Source organism: Carya illinoinensis, chromosome 7 (genome assembly GCF_018687715.1).
Source record: "Carya illinoinensis cultivar Pawnee chromosome 7, C.illinoinensisPawnee_v1, whole genome shotgun sequence".
Lineage (NCBI taxonomy): Eukaryota > Viridiplantae > Streptophyta > Magnoliopsida > Fagales > Juglandaceae > Carya > Carya illinoinensis.
In genome coordinates, this window is record NC_056758.1 from 10,431,367 (window position 1) to 10,452,833 (window position 21,467).

Sequence of the window (21,467 nt, forward strand, 5' to 3'; positions counted from 1 at the left end):
AGAAATGCACAACAGCACGCATTAAACACAGGCGCGGGAAAATCAACCCAAAAGCCTTGTTTTACTTTTATTATTAGTTTAAACTAAATATTTTGTAAAATTAAATCCCCCAACTGTTATATTTATTTTATAATAAAAAGAATTTTATAATTTAAAGCATCTTACTAAATCACTTTAATCCTTTTCCTATGGTAGCCAAACCTACTGGGATTTGTGGTGGCCACAAACCACCCCTACTGACAAAGGCCTTTGATATGTGAATGTACACGTGGCTTATATATGACATGGCAGGAGATTCTGTTACTGAATTTAGGGGTGAAAATCAATGGTTCAACTATATAGGGATAGAATCGGCCGAAAGCATTAGGAGGAGGAAATCGGAAACTTCGATTTTGACTTGATCTCGATCTGTCATCGGTGTCCCTTCGACATTGCAAATGGTGGGAAACACAGAATTGGAAGTGCAATTCAATTTTGCCATTTTGATGTGATGAGAGAGATGGTTCGTCATCATAATAAGAGAGAGAGATGTGTGGTAGATGATGGGAAGAGAGAGGGAGAGATGCACTGTTGAGTAACGAGATGAGCGAGAGAGAGAGAGAATAGGGAGAATTGGATAAGAAGAAAGGAGGGGAATTAAACCTAAATTGAAAGGACGTCATTTGGCGCCATTTCATTCTTAATTTTTTTTTTTTAACCAATACGTATAAAACGACGCAATTTCATTTAAATGAAATAATGTTGTTTTATCTAAAAAAATATATAAAAAAAATATAATATGTAATTGGTCGGTTCAATGGTCCAGTCTAGCCTTAAATTGGGATTGATTCAACCGATAATTGTTTTGACATTTTTCTACTGCCGGCCGACTTGTTCTTTGCAGGTTTCGACCAATTTCATGCTCTGGCAACCAGTCTGAGTCAATTATGGTTGGTCTTCATAGTTTTTGTACACCCCTAAATGAATATCATAAATATGTCGAAAGAGTTTTGCTATTCATCATTTCTATACACCACGCTAGTTTTTAATTTTTTTAATTTATTTTTTTGTTTTATTATTCTTAAACTAATAAAATTATGCTATTCATCATCTATACATCATCTATATATCACATATTTAGTAAGAGAAAAAAATTAAAAATTAAAAAATTATATGTAATATATGATGTGAAGATGATGAGTAAAAATTTCATATTGAAAACTTCCAAATAGAGAGTAGAACTATAAAAGATAAAAAAAAAATTAAAATTAAAATAATTGGCCCAATGGTCAAATAACAATGACTATTTGAGTATTTAGTATTTAACCTAAAATAAATTATATTATATTAGTCATAGATATAAGCTTGCAAGTTTTGTAACCAGCTTCTTTAGTATTAGTTTGTCGTAATGAAAAAGCACACGTGAGTATCTCATAAATTTCATTTTACTCAGTGGGACTTTATATAAAAGGAATTTAAGCTATTTTGGCTTACTTCCGACTGGTATATCTCCCAAAGTGACGTCCAACTAAGGGCATTCTCATCAAGTTCCGTAAAATATGTCTTTTCCTAAATTATAGGATTTGTATTAGGGGGTTTTTTTCCAAATACATGCTCTATCCCATTCCCCATTTTAGAGCTTGCTATCGGGGATGATACAGTGGCTCCCCATATATGGGGAACCATTACACATCCCCAATCCTTTCTTTTCGGGTTCATCCTGCACTCATGCTCCTTTGGTTAGAACCTTCTTGTGATGATCGTCATTTGCATTCCCATCCAGCAGCCCCTTCGTTGTCATCTTTGGTAAGACCCATGCACACACATGGTCTCTCTCTCTCTCTCTCTCTCTCTCTCTCTCTCTCTCTCTCTCTCTCTCTCTCTCTCTCTCTCTCATGATGCTCTGTGCCTATTCATCTTCTTCCTAGCATACTCCTTGCATGCTTCATTATTTACATCCACTGACTCCTCTGATTACTCTATGATTTATCGATGCTGAGCCGTGCTTTACTCAATTTTGTTGGATCTAATTTTACACATTCGAAATGGCTTGTGATTTACCCATTTAGGTGTTCTTCTACTCAAACCTGTAGCACCAACCTCTATGTTTTGCAATATTGAGGCTCTGATTTTCCCTGTTGGTCTCTCATAATCTATTAAGGTTTGTCATTTGGGTCTGTGATTTTGCATCCCTATTGAAGATGCTGATTTTGCAGGCTATGAGTTTGCTCTAAATAGACGAATCTGCTACCATTTGGGTCTGTGATTTGCAGCCATTTGGGTCTGTGATTTTGCATCCCTATTGAAGATGTTGATTTTGTAGGTTGTGAGTTTGCTCTAAATACACAAATATGCTACCATTTGGGTTTGTGATTTGCTGCCATTTGGGTTTGTGATTTGCTGCCATTTGAGTTTGTGATTTGCAGCCATTTGAGTCTGTAATTTACAGCTATGTGGGTATGTGATTTTGCATTCCTATATTTGTTGCCATTTGGGTCTGTGATTTGCAGGCTATGAATATACTTGCCATTTGGGTATGTGATTTTGCATCCCTAGTTTGAATGATTTTGCAGGCTGTGAGTTTGCTCTAAACCTTTGTGATTCTGCTGCCCAATTTGATCTTTAATTTGATAGCCATGTTGATGCATTTATTATCTTTGTTGCGGATTATTTTTCATGCTCAGTTTTCACTTGAAATACTTGCCATTTAGGGCTATGATTTTGCATGCCTATTTATGATTTTGCATGCTTTGATTTTGCTCTTCTACTTTGTGTAACTACTGCTCAGTTTGGTCTTATTTTTGTTAGCCATGTTGATGCACCTAACTACCTTTGTTGGCAATTAATTTTCATGCTTTGTTGGTTATTTAAATACTTACCATTTGATAGTCCTTTTTCACTTGAAATACGTGCCATTTGGGGATGTGATTTTGCATGCCTATTGATCCTTGATGCATGCTCTGATTTTGTTCTTGACTTTGTGTAACTGCTACTTAGTTTAGTCTTGTTTTTGTTAGCCAATCGCTATGATTTAGTTCTACCTTCATCATTTGTAACTTTTGGTGTTAATTTAGGCATATTGAGTGGAGCTATATGTCTAGTGGAAGGCTGTGATGAGTAGGGTTAATTCACAAGTATTCATCCATGAGGCTCTATTGATATGACAGGGTAATCTAAACCTAGATGGCTACCAAGTATTTTGTGATAATTTTCACAAAAGACAACCTTATGGTCTTGTAGCCATTCGAGGTTGAGCTCCTGTATTACGCATACTATAAATAAATAAAAACCATTCTAAGCCCCATGGAACATACATTTTTAATGGAAGTGAATAGGAATGCTCTTATTGATTTATAGCACATCCTCTTTTAATACATATAATAGAACATTATCTTTTAATCCATAAATTGCTTATCTCATTTCTGTTTTAACAAAACCTTGTGATATTTGTATGTGGATTTTCCATTGTCATTGGATTTTCCTTATCTAACCTCATCGGCTGTGATGATAACAAAGTCTCGTGGGAACATAGGAAATTTGGCACAAATGGCATAACTATTCCGTTTCTCAATTGTTATGAAATTTCTCAAGCATAGGCCTTTGTTAGATGTCGTGTGCTCCTTCATAAGCAACCCCTGGGGGCTGTCCAGCATGCCTATGGTTTCGATAATGCAGCATCAGCGACACGTTTTCATCAGGATGGCTAATGAGTTTGATTTTATCAAAACTTTGTCCAAAGAATCTATGAGATCAATGGAGTATTCTACAGACCATTCGCATGGACACAGGACTTTGATGAGAATTTTGAACCACCATGTGTTCCGGTATGGGTGTTTTTACTTGAACTCCACCTAACTTTTACCATCCATTAGTGTTAAAAATGCTCACAACACCTATTGAACGTTTTATACGATGCGATAACTGATAGGGCAAGGGTTTGTCCAGAAGTTGATTCATCCAAGGAGCCCATAACATATTTCTAGATATGCAAACCTGGGGTTCCACAAAGTCGGAGGTAGGAAGTTGTCTTTGAGACCTTGCCTGCTTACTGTCCTCCTATAAGTGCCAAGATTACAACACTTGAACTTGCTGTAAGGGTGGTGATTAGAAGAAGATGATGAAGGGAGGGAAGCAATGGGTCAAACAGGTAGGGAAGCCTGCGGATGTGGTGGCAACAAGTGCAGACAATCCAACATTGGAGACTTTAAAAAGCTCAGAGCAATTTGAGATGGGTGTGGTGCAACCTGGAGGTATAACGCAAATCGAAGTGGTTAAGGTGATCGAACACAATGAAGGGAATGGGAAGCATTCTAAATCTATCCAGTTGAGTGTTGATAGTGACATTGTTGGAAAACGAATTCTAAAGGTTGATGGTGCAATCTGCCCAATAGAGAGTTCGGAAGGGATATGGGACTTAGCTGAATGCTCTTATCAGGCGCAGTCATCTGAGCAAAGTCGAGGTGATGCAGAGGTATCGAGCCCTCCTCATGTTCCTACGGTAATGCAAGGTCCTAGGCCTTCGCTTGGTGAGGCAACCCTCAGTGGGCCCCGTGTGGGGCAGGGTGCGGCAATGGTAATGGTCCTAGTAGTTAAAGCTATTGGTGAAGAGAGGCTCATTGACATTCCATTATTTGCAGTCACGGACCTATATGAGGATGGGGCTAGCTTGCATGAAGATTTGTTAATTAAGGCTAAGGAATGTGTAATTGTGGAGCATGTTATCTCTAAAGGTAGTGATGTAGATGGTGCGAATGAGAGTGTTATAGAATACACTCTAACTGTGAACCTAAGAGAGATAGGATGAAAGAAGATATGCGAAAAAGGCTATTGCACTAATTCGAAAAGACCAACTAAAATAGTCAATAAGTTTAAGAAAAGGAACTCCACTTGGGCAATCATTCGCCCAACTAAGCTTAATTTATGATTAGTCTCATTCTTTTTTAGAATATAAGCGGAGTCCACTCTTCTAAGTTGTGATTGAGGAAAATCATAAAAAAGTATAGGCCTAATATTGTCGCTTAAGAAATGATATTTGCAGTTATAGATTGTGCAAGTGCCACACAGTCTCTTTGAAAAAAGTAAATTAATACATAACCCACATGAAAAAACTAACTTTTTAATCGTGGACCTCACTCTTTTTCAAAACGATTGTGCGGTGCTTGTGCATTCCACGACTATATGTAGTATTACTCTTGTTGCTTTGGCAAAGCCTTTTTTGCTTGAAGATAAAATTCTAATGTTGTTGAGAAATTTTAATTGCGATTTATTTATCACAAATGAAGCGCAAAAAGGGAAAATCTAGTTATTGTGGAATTCAGTTGTTTTAATTCAATGGTTGGCTTGGTCTAATCAATTTGAGTTTTTAAAAGTTGAGGATAATGGGATTTGCCTTTATTTTTATTGTTGTTTATGTTAAGTGTAACCCGTTAGAGAGGAAAAAACTTTGGGAGGACCTAGTGGCTATTAGTAACTATAATCTTCCGTAGATTATGTGCGATGATTTTAACATTATAAAAGATGACTCTAAAAGAAGAGGGGGACATCCCTATCCTTTTACTGTGATGGAAGATTTTAACTTTTACATTCAAAATTGTGGCTTGCTAGATATGTGTTCGAAAGGTGCGAGGATGACTTGATGCAATGGTCAAAGTGGTTTGGCTCATAGCTGGGCAAGGTTAGATAGATGCTTCATTGATTCTAATTTTCTTAATTGTTTCCCTTACATTTTTTCTCAGTTTCTGAACCGCTCTACTTCGGATCACTCTCATTTAGCGATCCAAGTGGATGATGATCCCTTCAGGTATAGTTCTAGTCCTTTTTGCTTTCAATTTATGTGGACTGATTATGTAGATTTTCTTAGTTTTTTTGGAGGGGGTGTAGAATCAAGCAGGGTTTGGTACTGGGCTTATTAAATTATCTTTTAAGTTGAAAAGGACTAAGATGGCACTTAGGGATTGGAATGAACATGTCTTTGAGAGAACTAATGTAACAGCCCGCTAGAAATTCAATTGTGAAATTTCTATTAACTTTAGGAACCTCGTGAAAACCCCATAAGTTTTCACGAATCCATTAATCGTATAGGTTTTTGTCTAACTACATAGTTAGTGTTATTATTTACTATGGTATCAGAAGTGTTTTTGATTATTGGAGATAGTTAGAAGTGTCAAAATGTATTATGGTTTGTGTCATTAGACTCAGAGGGTTATTTAAAGTCTTATGGCGCAATAATATTTTTTCATATTTTCGGACAAAACGTCTCTTCAAAACTGTAGATATTATTGGATAAAAAGAAATATCTTGAAGTAATTTTCATGAATATTATTGGGTAAAAATATTTTGAATTGATTTTTATAGATATTATTAGATAAAAATATCTTAAGTTGATTTTTTGTAGATACTATTGGATAGAATATTATGAGATAATCTTTTATAGATATTTTGGGTAGGAGAAAACTACACTCAACTCTCAACTCCAGCCTCATCTCTTCCATATCTCATCCATAAGTATCTCCAGCCACCTCTCCCCACGAAATTATCTTCATTTACACTTTCCATTGAAAAAATATCAAACACTCTCTCTCGGACAGCTTTTAGGAGGTCTTTTGCACACCCATTTCGAAGCTTTTATAAGTGTTTTATCATAAAGTCTCCTTCATATAAGTTGTTCCTTTTTTAGTCTAGTTTACATGGATATCTTATTTGCCCCATTTGAAAATCATTTGGTCAGTAAAATATTGTGTAAACTATAGAAAGGTCATTCTGGGAGATAAACTGGAGAATATGTTATAGTTTGGAGTTTTTGACCAAGCTAATGGATAGATATTGGTCCGAAATTTTTATGGAGTATTGTTAACATGTATATGTGACTATTGGTTGAGGATTTTTGCATGATTAAAGGTTTTGATGAAAGATTTTCTTAGATTTAGAAACTTAGAAACTGGAAGAAGAAAAACAGTTTCTATTTTGAGAAAGTTTAACTCTTTGGTGGTCTAAACCTATTCCAATGATTTTGATAATTTTATTGGAGGATCCTAAGTATCTTATATACATGTTATATTATTATTTTGAAGATATTTGGTGTTAGTTTCAAAGATATGAAATTTTATGCAAAGAGATATTCAAATAAGTCAAAGTGTGGATATTCTTGGCTAAATTTATGTTTTGGTTAATTTCTAACCATGTGATCTTGAATTAGAAGCTTATATATGTTTTAGGACATCTTTTTAAACCATGTGATGGTTTGGTTTGAAGATCATATATTTATAAGTCATAGATCAAGAGATTTATCAAAACTAGTTGAGGAAAAAGTTTATGTTTTTGGACTAAGTGTAAAACCAAAAACTCCAAATGTTATTTTGTGATTTTGGTGACTTTAGTTTGATGATTTAAAGCATGGTTGATGTTAGGATGATATTATGAATATGTTAGAAGTAAGATTTGATTTTTGAAATTCTTGGAGATGTTTTGATTTAAGGTCAAAACTTGTGATTCAAGAGCTTGGATCTTTTTACAAAAAAAGTTTGGTGTTAATTATTAGCTTTTTCTAAATGGATGTTTTAAGTATGGTTTTTGAACTTAGGATTGGAAGATGTTTATTGCAAAATTTTGGTTTAAGCATGAGTTTTGAAGTTAGAAGGAATTGCAACAAAAATCAAGGGAAATGACCTATGGATGTTTCGGCCATAGTGTGTTCTTCATAGTTGTGTTTTGTTTTAAATTTTTCTGAATTGATATTTAAGTTTAGGACAAAATTTACATGAAGAATGTAAATTTTGGAAACTTTTGGAGTTAGTATGCAAAATCCTTAAGTTATGGGTAAAACAGTCATTTTCCCACATGTAGAGAGTAAAATGAAAATTTTACTCTTTAAGTTAGTATTTTCCATATTTCAAATTATTAGTGATTTAGTTTTAACTTTTAGAATCACTAATTACAGTTCCTCGTGGTCGCACTTGAAGTTTTATAAGAAACGCGGAGATCGAGGTAAGTTAGTTTTTAACTTACTAGCAGTCTACTGTATATGTGTGCTAAGTAAAAGAACTACAGTATATATATGTATGTTATCATATATGTCATGCCATGCCAAGTTATCACGTAACTGTCTATTATACATAATTTATTCTGTCATCAATTTTTATCTGTTACATAATATATTCTGTTATGTATTACTGTACATTACAAGTACGTCATGCTAAGTATGCCATCTATTACATGTATGTCAAGTCATGTAATATTCACTGTTGCAAGTATGTCATGTTAAATATGTTGTCTATTATATGTTATGTCATGTTACGAAATGTTTCTATCTCAAGTTGGTCATGTATTTCAAGTTATATTCAAGTCACGTTATGTTACGTCAGGGCTTCAGTCATTTCGTATTCCAGTCACGTTTCATCTTGATTACTTATGTATGGGGTCACAGCAATTGTGACGCATACAATACGTGAGACACAGCAATTGTGACACGTAGAATACATGAGGCCACAACAACTGTGGAGTATGTATTTTTCATGTTAAGTCAAGTTTGTGTAGAATACATGGGGCCACAACAACTGTGGAGTATGTATTTTTCATGTTAAGTCAAGTTTGTGTAGAATACATGGGGCCCCAACAACTGTGGAGTATGTATTTTTCATGTTAAGTCAAGTTTGTGTAGAATACATGGGGCCACAACAACTGTGGAGTATGTATTTACACGTAGAATACATGGGGCCACAACAACTGTGGAGTATGTATTTTTCATGTTAATTCAAGTTTCAAAGCAAGTTCATGCTAAGTCAAGTTTCAGATCAAGTTCATGTCAAGTCAAGTTCAGTTCATGTTTCAATTTAAGTTATGTCAATTATGTTATGTTGTACGCCAAGTTATGCTTTAATTACTTATGAATTTGATTATGCATTTATGCTTTTACTGTCATCCATGCATTATTAGCTTGTGTGGAAGTTTTTTGTTAACTTACTGAGATTTGTAATCAAATCTCACTTTGGTAGTCCCAACTACCATTCCCCCCGAATGGTAGATCTTGTTACAGGACCTGAAGGAGAATCAAGAGTTGATCAACTAGACACAGTTGACTAAGCGACGGTGCGACATAAATGTTAATAAAGTAATTAACGTAAATTACTACTTGTACGATTGAGTTACATCTCTAGTACTTTTTGGATCATAACCATTTTGGATTAGTGTTGTGATCTTAGTTGTTCAATGGATTTTTATGTATGAAATATGTTTTAAGCATTTGAGATATTTTCAATTTGGTGCATAGTATTGCTAAAGAAAAAAATTTATCTGTTACGAATATTGCATATTGTTAGATGCATGTTAGGAATATTACATCTTATATGTCATGAACGGGGGCAGGTAACTTTGTGTTGCATGTCTCGACGCTTCAAATGTCCGTCCGATCCCAAACGGAATTTGGGGGCATCGCAACTAATATCATTATCAGTGAGCTTGAGAGTCATATTGATCGCTTGGAAAATAGCCTTCAAGATTCTTTTTCTGTTGAGGATGGTAATGATCTTTTAGTTACAAACTTGAAATTTTTAACTTGGAGGGGTAGAGAAGACACTCGACTCTCTCATATGGCCAAGAAAAGTTGGCTCAAAGATATGGATCAAAACTCTAAATTTTTCTATGCTTATTTGAATGCCAAGAATCAAAAGAGGGTTTATGATATGTGCCTCTCTGATGGTATTCATTTAAAAACCCCTCTTGATATTCATCAGGCGGTTGTTAAGTATTTCCACTAATTTTTGAGTGAGAGCAGTAGTTGTGAGTTACCCGATTTAGGGGAGTTGATTCTACCGGTGATTACCGAGGAAGATAACCTGATGCTCTGTAGTGCCACCTCACTTGAGGAGATTAAGGATGCTCTTTTCAGTACTCCTATTAACATAGTCCTGTCCCAAATGGTTTTGGTTCTGATTTCTTCAGGTCCTGTTGGGATATTGTTAAAGATGATTTATTTGAAGCTTTGTCTAGTATGCTTCAACACCACTTGCTTCCTAAATTTTATACTGCGTCTTTTGTTGTGCTGATTCCTAAGGTTGATACGCCTACTGGTTTTGATAAATTCAGACCTATTAGTCTTTGTTTGGTGGTCTATAAGATTTGTGCTAAGATCATTATGGGTCGTTTGACGAACTTGCTATCCAAGATGATTTCCCTTGAGCAAGAGGCTTTTATTCTTGATCGTAGCATTTTTGAAAACATTAGTCTTACTTAGTAAATTGTCTATTCTATTAATAAAAATTCCAATGGGAGCAATATGTTGGTCAAAATCGATATATCGAAGGCTTATAATAAAGTGAATTGGAATTTTCTTTTACATGTTTTGACTTCTTTTGGTTTCTCTCCTCAGTTTTGCGATCTGATCAAATTGTGTATCTTCACACCCTGATATTCTATTATGATGAATGGTACCTCTTTGGGTTTCTTTAAAGATGAGCGTGGTCTAAGGCAATGAGATTCATTGTCGCCTTATTTATTTATCATCATGCAAGATGTATTATCTTGTCTTCTTAAGAAAGAATTTGAGAATGGTAAAATTGGGCAATTTTCTCAAGCAAGAGGTACCCCCTTATGGAGGACAATTTGCTAATGATGGTAAGAAATCTATGAGAGGTTTGATGGAGGTTTTAACCCTTTATGAGCATTGGATAGGTCAAATTCTGAATAGAGAAAAATGTGCTATTTTTTGTTCTAAGAAGATTTCTGTTCTCAGAAAGTCCTCTCTTCTACATATGTTTGGTTTTTCTAAAGGATCATTTCCTTTTAAATATATGGGGTACCTATTGTGGTTGGTAGACTTAAGGTTGGTGATTTTGGGGAGTTGCTTGGGAAAGTAAAAAAGAAAATTGCGGGATGGAAGATGAAATTGCTTTATGCTGATGGTTAGGTGATTCTTTTGCGTCATGTGTTGTCTAGCATGGCCACTCATCTTTTGGCAGTTTTATATTAATGGGATGCTGAAGGTTTTGAATAGAATTCTGAGCTCCTTCTTTTGAGGTGATTCTGATGGTAAAGGTAAGCGGAAGTGGGTTGCGTGGAATCTTATATGTTATCCGACAAACGAGGATATTCATGATTTTGGGGATATTCAGAGAGTTTTACATATGAAGTTCACTTGGCATCTCATTCAGGGTCAGTCTTTGTGGGTAGATTTTCTTAGAGGTAAGTATGTTCAGAATAGTCATTTATCTCTCTGAATCCTAATAAGGGTACTCAATTTTGGAAATCTATTGTACATAGTATTCTAGAGGTTCTGAGCAACTCTAAGTGGCTGGTGAGAGAGGGTAATATCTCTTCCTGGTATGATAAATGGGAGAATTGTGGTCCTATTAGTGGCCATTACCCAGTTCTTAAGAATCCTATGTTGAAAATTAAAGAGTGTCGGATTGATAATGGGTGGGATATCCCTCTCTTAGAAAGGCTTGTGGGTCAACAAAAAGTTTCAGAGTTGTATCAGTTTTTGGATAGGAGGAAGGATGGGCTTGATGTTCTAATTGTTTGAAAGATAACAAGGAAAATTGTACTATGAGGAGTGCATGGGATTGTATCCATGTTAGAGCACCTTCTTTACCTTGGTCTCAGTGGATTTGGCACACAAATCTTCATAAGAAAATATCTATCATGATGTAGAGGCTTCTTATAATTGTTTGAGTGGAGATGATAAAATTAAGAAAATAAGCATTCTCTAGTTTCCAAATGCAATTGTTGTACCATGGGTCATATGGAGGATTTAAACCACGTGCTCTGTATGGATGATTTTGCTAGACAAATTTCGCGTATGGCTTCGATTCATTTAGGTGTTCATATGGGTGTTTTCCAAACGTGGCAAGAGCAAATTAATTTCTGGTTCTGTCGTGCTAGGAAGTCTTCTCAATTACAGATTATTTTTCATCTTCTCCCATCTATTGTTTTTTGGAAACTTTGGGATATGCATTGTAAAGCCCGGTATGAGGATAAGGTGGATTCAGCTCAGTCGGTGTGGCATGTTATTAAGTTGTGGATTCGCATGCATATTTCTTTATTTATGAAAGTTTCTAGGATCTCTTCTAGTGATGTTGCTATTTTGCAGAGATTGGATATTCCGGTTTTATCTCCTATTTCTAGGCAAGTTTGTATGGTTAGATGGACTCGTCCTCCACAAGGATGGATTAAGCTAAACTCTGATGGCAGGAGCTTAGGAAATCTTGGACCGACTGGTGCTGGGGGGTGATTTGTGATAGTTGTGGGAGGTTGCATACAGCTTACTCGGTATTCTTGGGCCAGGGATCTAATAACTTTGCTGAGTTGAGGGGTTTGCTAGAAGGGGGGAGGTGTTCACAGTTTGGTTTTGGTAAGGTGGAGATTGAGATAGACTCTCAACTGCTTATCAATTGGATTACTAAAGGAGAGTGTAATATTTGGTATTTAAAGGATTTCTTGGAGGAATTGCAGGGTCTCTTGGACAGTATGAAGTATTGGCTGACCCATGTTTTCTATAAGGGTAATGTTGTGGCTGATTTTCTAGCCAAATAAGGAACTGAGATTCAAATATGGACTGGTCTATTAATAGTGATAATCTATGTGGTCATCTTAAAGGTCTTCTCCGTATGAATATGATTAGTCTTCCTTATTTGTGGATTTAGTAGTTTTCCATTGGTTTGTTGTCTTTTGCTTTTCTTGTGTTGATCTTACTTGTTGGTGTGTTCTTCTTTGCAGGTGACCAGGTGTGTTTTGGTTTTTATTATTAGGTGTTCTTGTATTGGCCCTATTATTTTTCCTTGGTATAATATTGAAATTTTTTATACTTGGGCTTTGGTTTTTTATATGTGAACCCCAGGTTTCTAGCTCTAATCACGATTTTCCTCTACCAAAAGTGAGAGTTATCAATAAAATTAGAATACTGTTCTTTTATTAAAAAAAAATATGAGTTTATATTGCTCGACTCATGTCATATTTGACAGATGGCCTATCCTACAAGTTACTTTTAAAACATGAAAAGTGCTAGAGACACAAATGAGTTAAATAAAAGTAAATTTATTAACTAACGTAACTTTATATGATTTATTAGATCTAATTTATTATAAAAATAATTTTATAATCTAAAATATCATATCAAACCACGTAACTTTGAAAGTTTATTTTTATACATTTCTTTTGTGGTTTAAGTATTTCTTTTAGAAAAATAGATGTTTTTAAAACTCATAATCGATCATCTATATAACTTTTTACAAAATGGTGAAAATAACATTAATATGCAATTAATTAACCCTATTTTCTACTATAGATGGACAATGGAGCTTTTTTTATTTTTTTATTTTTAATAAAGCTGGGAATTAACCCCTAAAATATTATAGACAGATGAAATAAATACCATAAGAATGTTAAAAGGCTCCTAATATGATCCAAGCACAAGAAAACTTAAATAAAATCCTCTTAAAACTTACTAAAATGGACCAAAAATTAACCATTTATTATTAAAAAAATAGGCCAAGCTGAACTAATTGAGATTTATTGAGCAAACATTGGATAGAAACTAAGGAGAAAAAAAAAAGGAAAAGGATTTGAGAAATCCCACAATGTGATTTGCACTTCTACAATTGATGCAAAAATCAAAACAATCCCATCAATATCCACAATTATTACCGATAAAATCTGAAAGATGGAGAAAAAGATAAAAGAACATTTAGAAGGCAATTGGTATTACAACACAAATCCCAACTAGAAAATGTGAGAATGATTTAAGTTTTTAAAAGAAAAAATACATGTTATTCCCGACCTTTTTGGTCTATGACTTTATGGATGAATGAGGAATGATTTGTACAATTTTAATGTACAATTTTCGTGCAAACTCTTTATAAAAAGTGTGCAAAGCTAAAACTCATTAAAAAAAAAAAAATTATTTTTTAATTGTGAGCTCTATTTTTTCGAAGGGAGTTTGCGGACTTGCATATCCTAAGAACAGCTCTAGCATTATTCAAATAATATATATGTATATATGTATATAATATTAGTGAATGAATACTATATTTATAGGAACAATATTAGTTTATATGACTTTTAAACGGGAGTGTGTATAAGAGCATTCACATTAGATTCCTCTTAAAATTTTTTTCTAAATTTTACTCATTTTTCAAAAACCTCTTACATTCTATTTTCTATCATTTCTCTATTATTTTTTAATTACTTTTTCCTCTCACTTCTATTTACAAACTTAACTACTTAATATTTTTTTTTTATGTTTTGAACTATTACTCTATTGAATATTTTAAACAAAATTTTAAATTATTTTTTGTGGGTATGATAATATTTTTAAAATTAATTTTTTTAATATTTTAGTAATTATTTAAATTATTTTTAAAATTATTATTTAAAATTATAACAAATATGAGTATGATAAAAAGTGTATATATTTGGAAGTAGATAAGTAGGATAGAAAGTGTAAATGATTAGAATAAAATATTAATAAAAAATAATTTGGAGATGTAATTTTCATCAAATTATAAAAAAAAAATGTACCTATGTGGTGCCCGTTGGGAATGCTCTAAGTGGGTGAATAACTTGAAACAACAAATGTCAAAATCCCCAAGATAAGAACAAGAACATAAAACACAAAACACAAGACAAGAAAAAACACATGTCCTAACTCCAATCGACTGCATTAAAGTATTGAACCAAACAAATGGAAAAAAAAAAAAAAAATACACTAATGGAATCAAACCCAAGAACTTTCAAAACTCGAACAAATACTCTAATCCCAGAGATTAAAACAAAAAAAATCACTAAATCTTAAAAAAAAAATCAAATCACAAATGCTATTTATGTTGGAATTTATGTGGCAGTGAAGAAATGCAAAAAATGGCCTCTCAAGTCTCATTTGACAACATTATGGCGTGTATATAAGAGAGAAGAGAGAGAGAGAGAGAGAGAGAGAGAGAGAGAGAGAACCAGAAACATAGACTCATACAGAGTCTTCAAAGCTATATACTAAAAATAGGTAACTCTTTTTGACAATATCATGTACAAGTTGCATTTTAACTCGTTCATCTCATAATATTTACAAGGCACAATGCATGTTATACCATAAAAAAAGAAAAACTACCAAAAACACTCCCATCAAAATGGTATTTAAGTTTTTATCTCATTTTGGTCGTACTAATACTATCACACTCTTTTCTCCACAAACTGCTAGCTGCACTTTATTTCTGAAACTCATATAGGGGAAGCAGAGGTGAATCCAAACTTATCGGAGAGCTTGGTTCGCGTAAATGGTGAAACAAGTTCCATCTGATGAACAAACTGCACATCATGAACCAAAGGATTATCCGTTCTTCCCGGAGGAGACCCTGGAAAACATGATGGTGTGCACCCATTGCAGACAGTTTCCCTTCCATCTGTATTCTGCATAAACACGATCCATATCAAGCCAATTGATTGATCAAGTTCTTCATAGTCTTCAAAAGTCCTCTTGAGAAAGTGATAACATTCACCTTCTGACATTCTGGGTTGGGGTAAAACAGCATGCATGAGTAATTAGTCCTTACCTTTTCAGAAATTATGTTCAGAATATCTTTACGTCCATCTGTGTTGAATTGGCTGGTTAGGAAGAAGAGAGCATCAGCATTGTTAATTTCCAGGACTAATGTTTCAGTTAATGTAAGAGATGAAGGAAGATAACAACATTAAAGGTAAAAACTTGTAATATTGAACAATCAAACCTGTGTTTGCTGCATCTCTGGGGCTTGAGAAACTCAGGTATGGCAGCCCCAAGCCGGCGTGGCTTCGGGCAAAGGGGATGATCATTGTTGCCTCTAGACGCAAGGTTGTTTGTATCTGAACCTGAATCAACAAGATTGCTCTTTCCTCCTGCTAAATGATGCATAACTGTCTTCTACCTTCCTCTCAAAATGCAGAAGAAAAATCCAAAAAAGTCACAAGCAAGTGAAACAATAACTTACTTGTGACCCTCAATTTCAACTCTTTGCTCTTTATTTATCTCTCATTGAAATGGTAAATAATAAAAGCTATCCTTTAATTCAAAATTAGCCACATATTTTTCTTAGAGAGAGAGAGGGAGAGAGAGGGAGAGAGAGAGAGAGATGGAAAAGTGAGAAATTACTTGTAAGTGGAGAAGCCTTGGCTTGCAGAGGCTGCTAGAGTGAGGGAAGAAACAGCATCTGCTTGGCCAAGAGTGGATATAGGATGTCAATTGACTAGTTGGCTTTATTACCTCCAGGTTTTTCTCTATTTCTCACACTTGCCTATTTTTCATTCCGTCCAAGACATTTTGTACCAACTTGTCATGGAACTCCTCATCCATTTTTTTTTAAAGAACATTCTCTAACATAAATTATAAATTTCCTAACAGTCATTTCGAATGTCTCAACGGTTTCTTTTTCATGGTGACTATCATGAGGCATGTCATGCCTTATTTGCATGAAACCCCTTCACATTTGCTGCATGGAGTATTTAGATGTTTTCTAATCCTGTTGTTCGCTTTTAAGCATGCACGTTATATAGCATAATGTAGTGATAATTAAGATATAATAATGCCTTCAATCACTATGCACTATGTGCTTCTTTTCCTCCATTTTTAAAAATGATGTAATTTAATATGATCCGTTAAATTTACTTTATAATAAAATGTGCTTTACAATCTATGTACCACGTAAAAACTTGTTAATTTGTCAGTTTGCTCTTATAAAATATATTTATAAACCAAGCATTTCTCATTGTCATTACCCCCTCAGAAAAAAAAAAAAAGAAAAAAAAAAAAAAAAAGAGAAGAAGATCCATATTGGCTGTCAAGTACAATGCAAGCATCAATTTTAGTCTGATCAGTTTTCCTCTACAATTGTTTTATCCAAACATTTATAGAATGTAGAGAGAGATAGATAAGAGTATTTGAACTCCACAACATAAATGATGCCCTTTGAGCAGTGAGAATACCAATGATTACTGTGTTTGAATGTTGAGCTGAATTAATTTTTTTTTAAATAGTTGTGAGATGAATTGATGAAGTAAGTTATGTATAACTCATCTAACATGAGTTTAAAGATATTTATGAAAAGTTAAAAAATGTTGTTAGTCTCACATGTAAAGAAGTTTTAAGTTGAGATAGATTTAATAATTTGAGAGTTTATATTTAAATGTTAAATTTAGTTTAAAATTAAGCTAAACTTAGTTGAATTTAACAACCAAACGAGCCCATCTCTCAAAACAGCTAAGTGCTTAGATAAAAACATTATAGGAATCCTCATCCATGTTGGACCATCATATAGTAACAAGATAAAGGGAACATAATTATGAATCCTTTTAACTCAAACTAGGTGTAAACTAAACATCATGCATTTTGTAAATATAAAATGGAACCTCGCCAGGCCCAGCACAAACATCCGATCATCCGAGTTCTCTATTGAACTAAACCAATCCAAATTAGATACATGCACAAGCACATTGTGCCACCCAATCAACTCTCAAGAGCCTACTTTAGCAATGGCTCGAGTCATGTCGAATACCCATGTGCCTTGCACGATAAAAGCAACATTAACCTCCTGACAAGCCACTTAGTTACCAAGCATTTATAATTAAACTGCTCGAACTACAATCATTAGTAGATTCAACCAAGTCCCAAAGAAGGGATTATTACTTCCATGAAGCCACTTGTAATAACTAGTACGAATTCGATCAGCAAAACTGAACCCTATGAATAAGATGATAGGAAAGCAACTAATCCAGTCGTGTACCTTCAATAAAGCTGATTTAAATATATAGTGTTGGCTGCAAAACAAAGTCATAAATTATATTGCATTCATTTCAGACAGCAAGAACGTAGGGGAAACTTCTACAATATATTCCAAAAAGGAGTCAGTGGCGCAATTACAATATTGAACACCAGAGAAATAATTTTTCTTTTACTTTTTTTTCCCCCAGATTCAGTAAGGCCAACAGAGACCCATCTGCATAAGTCATCTAACTAATTACATCGTGTAACAGCTCCACTCACGTGTGATATGTATCCCAGTCAAACTTTGGCTGTGAAAATACCTCATAATCAATTGCCCCATCTACAACATTGTCAACAGTTTGTATACCTTCTAAAAGAGCTGGATGAAAACCATCATTACCGGAAGGCAATAGTTTATACATTACTAACAACCCAAGCGTGAATATAGCTTGCAGTTTTGTGGAATCCCCTTGGACAGAGAAGAACAAGAGCATCGAAAGCAGGAATAGATCTACACAGAACCGCATGATGGACAATACAGTATCCATTAACCTCCCGTCATTGCCAGCAGGAAAACCCGAGACTCTATATACGAACAGAAAGTTGTACTTGTCAACCACATACCTATAGCCAAAATAAACTGCACCAACAGGGACCACAAGTGGAGCAAATGAAGAATATATCATGGTCAGGGCAAATATTGTCAAATTAAATGCATAATACTGTGCAAAATCAAATGACTGCTTGGGTGCAGCTGATGTTCTGTTGATTGGATACACATAAAGATCTTGCCCCGGTAGATCATCTCCATTGAATCTGGGACTGTCATACATACTCTCAGGCATCAGTGGTCTCCTAAGACCATCTATTTCTTGATGTTCTAACGGGTACTCTTCACTTTGTTCTGGGACCAGCTGGAGCATATCGTTCTTCCTAAACTTTTGAATCTTCCTTTTAATCCAAGGGATTGGAGCTAATAGATCAAACGATATGCCCAACAATGTGCTCGTGATCAAAAACGCAAGAGAGGAAAGGCATGATCTCGTCAAGAATGATGCACTCATGTATTGCTCAATCCTCTTACAATCCTCACCATCCAAATAGCACCGTCCCATCCCCAGGATTGCACTCTCTAAGGATGATTCAACTAGGCCCCTCAGGAGAATGAGATTGACCAGGAAGAAGCAAACCATCTTCAGAAGTGCAGCTCTTTGCTCCCCTGACACAGTGAGATGCCGTTCAAACTTGGAGAGATATGAAAGAGCTGATGGGATTACTATATACATACTCACAAATATAATAACATTTGGCAGGAACTGAAAGATAAGGCTAGCAAGCCAGCTTGAGCTTTGCACCCAAGCCAACCACACTTGGGCATTATCCATAGCTTCCGCATTAATTATTCGTCCAGCACTCTTCACAGCACTAATCACAGCCAGAGGAGAACTGAAGAACAAAAGCATCAACAACAAGCACGTGTTTACAAACCCTCTCCGCAAATTCAACTGGAGCTTTGTCGATCCCAAATGATTCCAGTAAATATCAGTAGCCAAGGGAGCCCGCTCAACCTTCCAATGGTTCCTCTGCAGACGCAATTCCATAATGGAAAAGAACTTCCCAAAACGCCTCTTCTTCTCGTTCTGAAAATCCTGAACAGCTTTATTCGCTGTGTACACGTCCTTAAACATCACGAATGCAACGCCCGCACCCAGGGCTCGGCCTTCTTTGTAAGCTGCCAGTTCAGTCTCCAAATCAGCCCTCAACTCTTGCAACTTTCTCAGCCACTCTTCATCGGTGAAACCCAACATTTCCCTTACCCGACTCCACAAGACCTTCCCTTTTCTCACCACCGAACCCCATCCATTTTCGACATCATCGGTCTCACCAAGGAAAACCTGAGAGTCAATTCGAGCAACCAGACGAGAAATCTGATCCCTAACACGAACTAATTCCGTGGCTAAATCATCCAGTGCACATAAATCCATCGGCAAGATAACCCTATATACCTTCCCGGGATACCTATACTGAAAATACTCTTGCAACACGGTCCTATCGTCCCCTAAAGTTTTCGGTAATCCCTGCACCATTATAGTGAAAATCGCTGTCGAATTCGCACTGGGATCACTCAAATTCCCATTCCCGTCCCTAAACCTAGTGAACTTTAACCGTTCTTCGATTGCAGACATACCGAAATGGACCAAAACGACAACAACGAGGACAAAAAGAAAGTGCACCCACAGTAAAACCGAACCTTTCTCGATGTTATTAATCGTCGTTTTGGAGAACTGGTCGTGGAGCTGAGCCGTTCCTGTGAAGAGGTTGAGGGGGAGCATGACGAAAACCGAGAGCGCGGCGATAGGCAAGAGCAGCGCGAAGCTGCCGCCTTCGATTAGAAGGAACTGCGCGGCGTCGGCGCCACAGTGGTGGGCGATCTCACGGCGCGTGGCGTGCCAGACGGCGAGAAGCTTTGCGGCGAGTGCGGTGGGGCCCGGGATCCGATGGTGGTCGCTGCGGAGCTTCACGAAGAGGAAGATGAAAACGCAGCAGGAGGCGCCGATGGCTGAGATGTTGATCAGGTACTGGATGTTTCCGTACCATGCGGCGTCGTCTTCAGCGCCGCCTCCGCCGTCGAAGGAGTCGGGGGAATGTGGAGGAGAGAGGGAGTGGTTCATTGTCAATCGGGAGAAATTCTACGGCCAAATTTTGGGGTTCATTCGGTGAAAATCTAGGGATATGGATTCCGATTGTATGGGATTGCCCTCAATGCGGAAGTAATTCAGGGTTAGGGATTACGCGGGGGAGGAGATTGATAAGGTGACAAAGGAGATGACTTCCGCAGGAGTACGAAGAAAACAGAATAATCAAAGAATACGAAATTAGGAATATAAAAGTATTTATTAATAGAAAATATTTATATCCCAAAAATATGGAAAGTAATTTTATGTATTTTTTTTATTTTTTTAAATGTTTATTAAGGAGTCTTTGTGGTTTTTTAACATTTTAAAAAATCGAGTTATATGTTACGAGGTCATCAGACGTTAGTTTGAAAGATTTTAGGGGTTGAGTAGCAGCATTTATATTTTTATATTTTGTTCATTTTACAGAAATTATATTACGAAACCCCGTTTGAAGTTTGAACACAACAGTCCCACTTGTTTATAAATAATTTAAATTTTTAATTTTAAAATAATAATATTAAAAAATTAATATTTTAACAATATGTTAAACATATTATTCTTATTCATATACTTTTATTAAATTACCAGCTAAGAAATGGAAGATTATTGTTTGGTAAGATGAGAAATATATCACATGAACATGAAAAGTGTTAAAGACTCCAAGAACTAGAACTAGAACGTAGAACTAGTATTGATGTTGTTCCTTGTTAACATGCTTGTTATTGGAGAAGTATCATCCATATTGACCATTTAACCACAAATGAATGGCCTTGTTACCGGTAGTGCAGTAAGGGCTCATTTGGGAATGTAACTATTCTCAAGTATTTTTAAGTATTTTCAGATATTTTTTTTACAAATATCACTTAAATATAAACAATTTTCAATTTTAAATTTAGAACTTTTTTTTATCTAATCTTTACCTAATCATTGCAATTTTCTCAAACTCCCAAACAACACACAAAACCCTGTACAACTTTTCCAAACTTCTCACAAAAATAATGTTCAAACAATTTTTTAACTTTATAATATTTTTATTCAATTTTTTCTCACTCATTTTTCAAAATCCAATAAAACATTACTTTAAATTATTTTAT

General features: G+C 35.3%; 2 protein-coding genes across 2 annotated transcripts; both read right to left on the reverse strand.

Moving 5' to 3' along the window:
- Positions 1–14,953: 14,953 nt before the first annotated feature.
- LOC122316470 lies at positions 14,954–17,576 on the reverse strand. The gene is made up of 3 exons (XM_043133001.1): positions 15,687–17,576; positions 15,513–15,564; positions 14,954–15,369 (listed from the first exon to the last, which is right to left on the reverse strand). The coding sequence occupies exons 1-3, from the start codon at positions 15,848–15,850 to the stop codon at positions 15,181–15,183; spliced, it is 405 nt and encodes a 134-aa protein (XP_042988935.1). The 5' UTR covers positions 15,851–17,576; the 3' UTR covers positions 14,954–15,180.
- A 224-nt stretch (positions 17,577–17,800) lies between these two features.
- Positions 17,801–20,571, reverse strand: LOC122316469 (CSC1-like protein At4g35870). The gene has a single exon (XM_043133000.1). It carries the CDS (start codon positions 20,365–20,367, stop codon positions 17,971–17,973), a length of 2,397 nt encoding a protein of 798 aa, XP_042988934.1. The 5' UTR covers positions 20,368–20,571; the 3' UTR covers positions 17,801–17,970.
- Between the last annotated feature and the right edge of the window lie 896 nt (positions 20,572–21,467).

Coding starts and splice junctions, on each gene's coding strand:
- LOC122316469 (XM_043133000.1), bottom strand. CDS start 20,367: ATGAACCACTCCCTCTCTCCTCCACATTCCCCCGACTCCTTCGACGGC.
- LOC122316470 (XM_043133001.1), bottom strand. CDS start 15,850: ATGCATCATTTAGCAGGAGGAAAGAGCAATCTTGTTGATTCAGGTTCA. Junction 15,565..15,686: donor CAGAGATGCAGCAAACACAG/GTTTGATTGTTC, acceptor CTTCCTAACCAG/CCAATTCAACACAGATGGAC. Junction 15,370..15,512: donor TGAACATAATTTCTGAAAAG/GTAAGGACTAAT, acceptor GTGTTTATGCAG/AATACAGATGGAAGGGAAAC.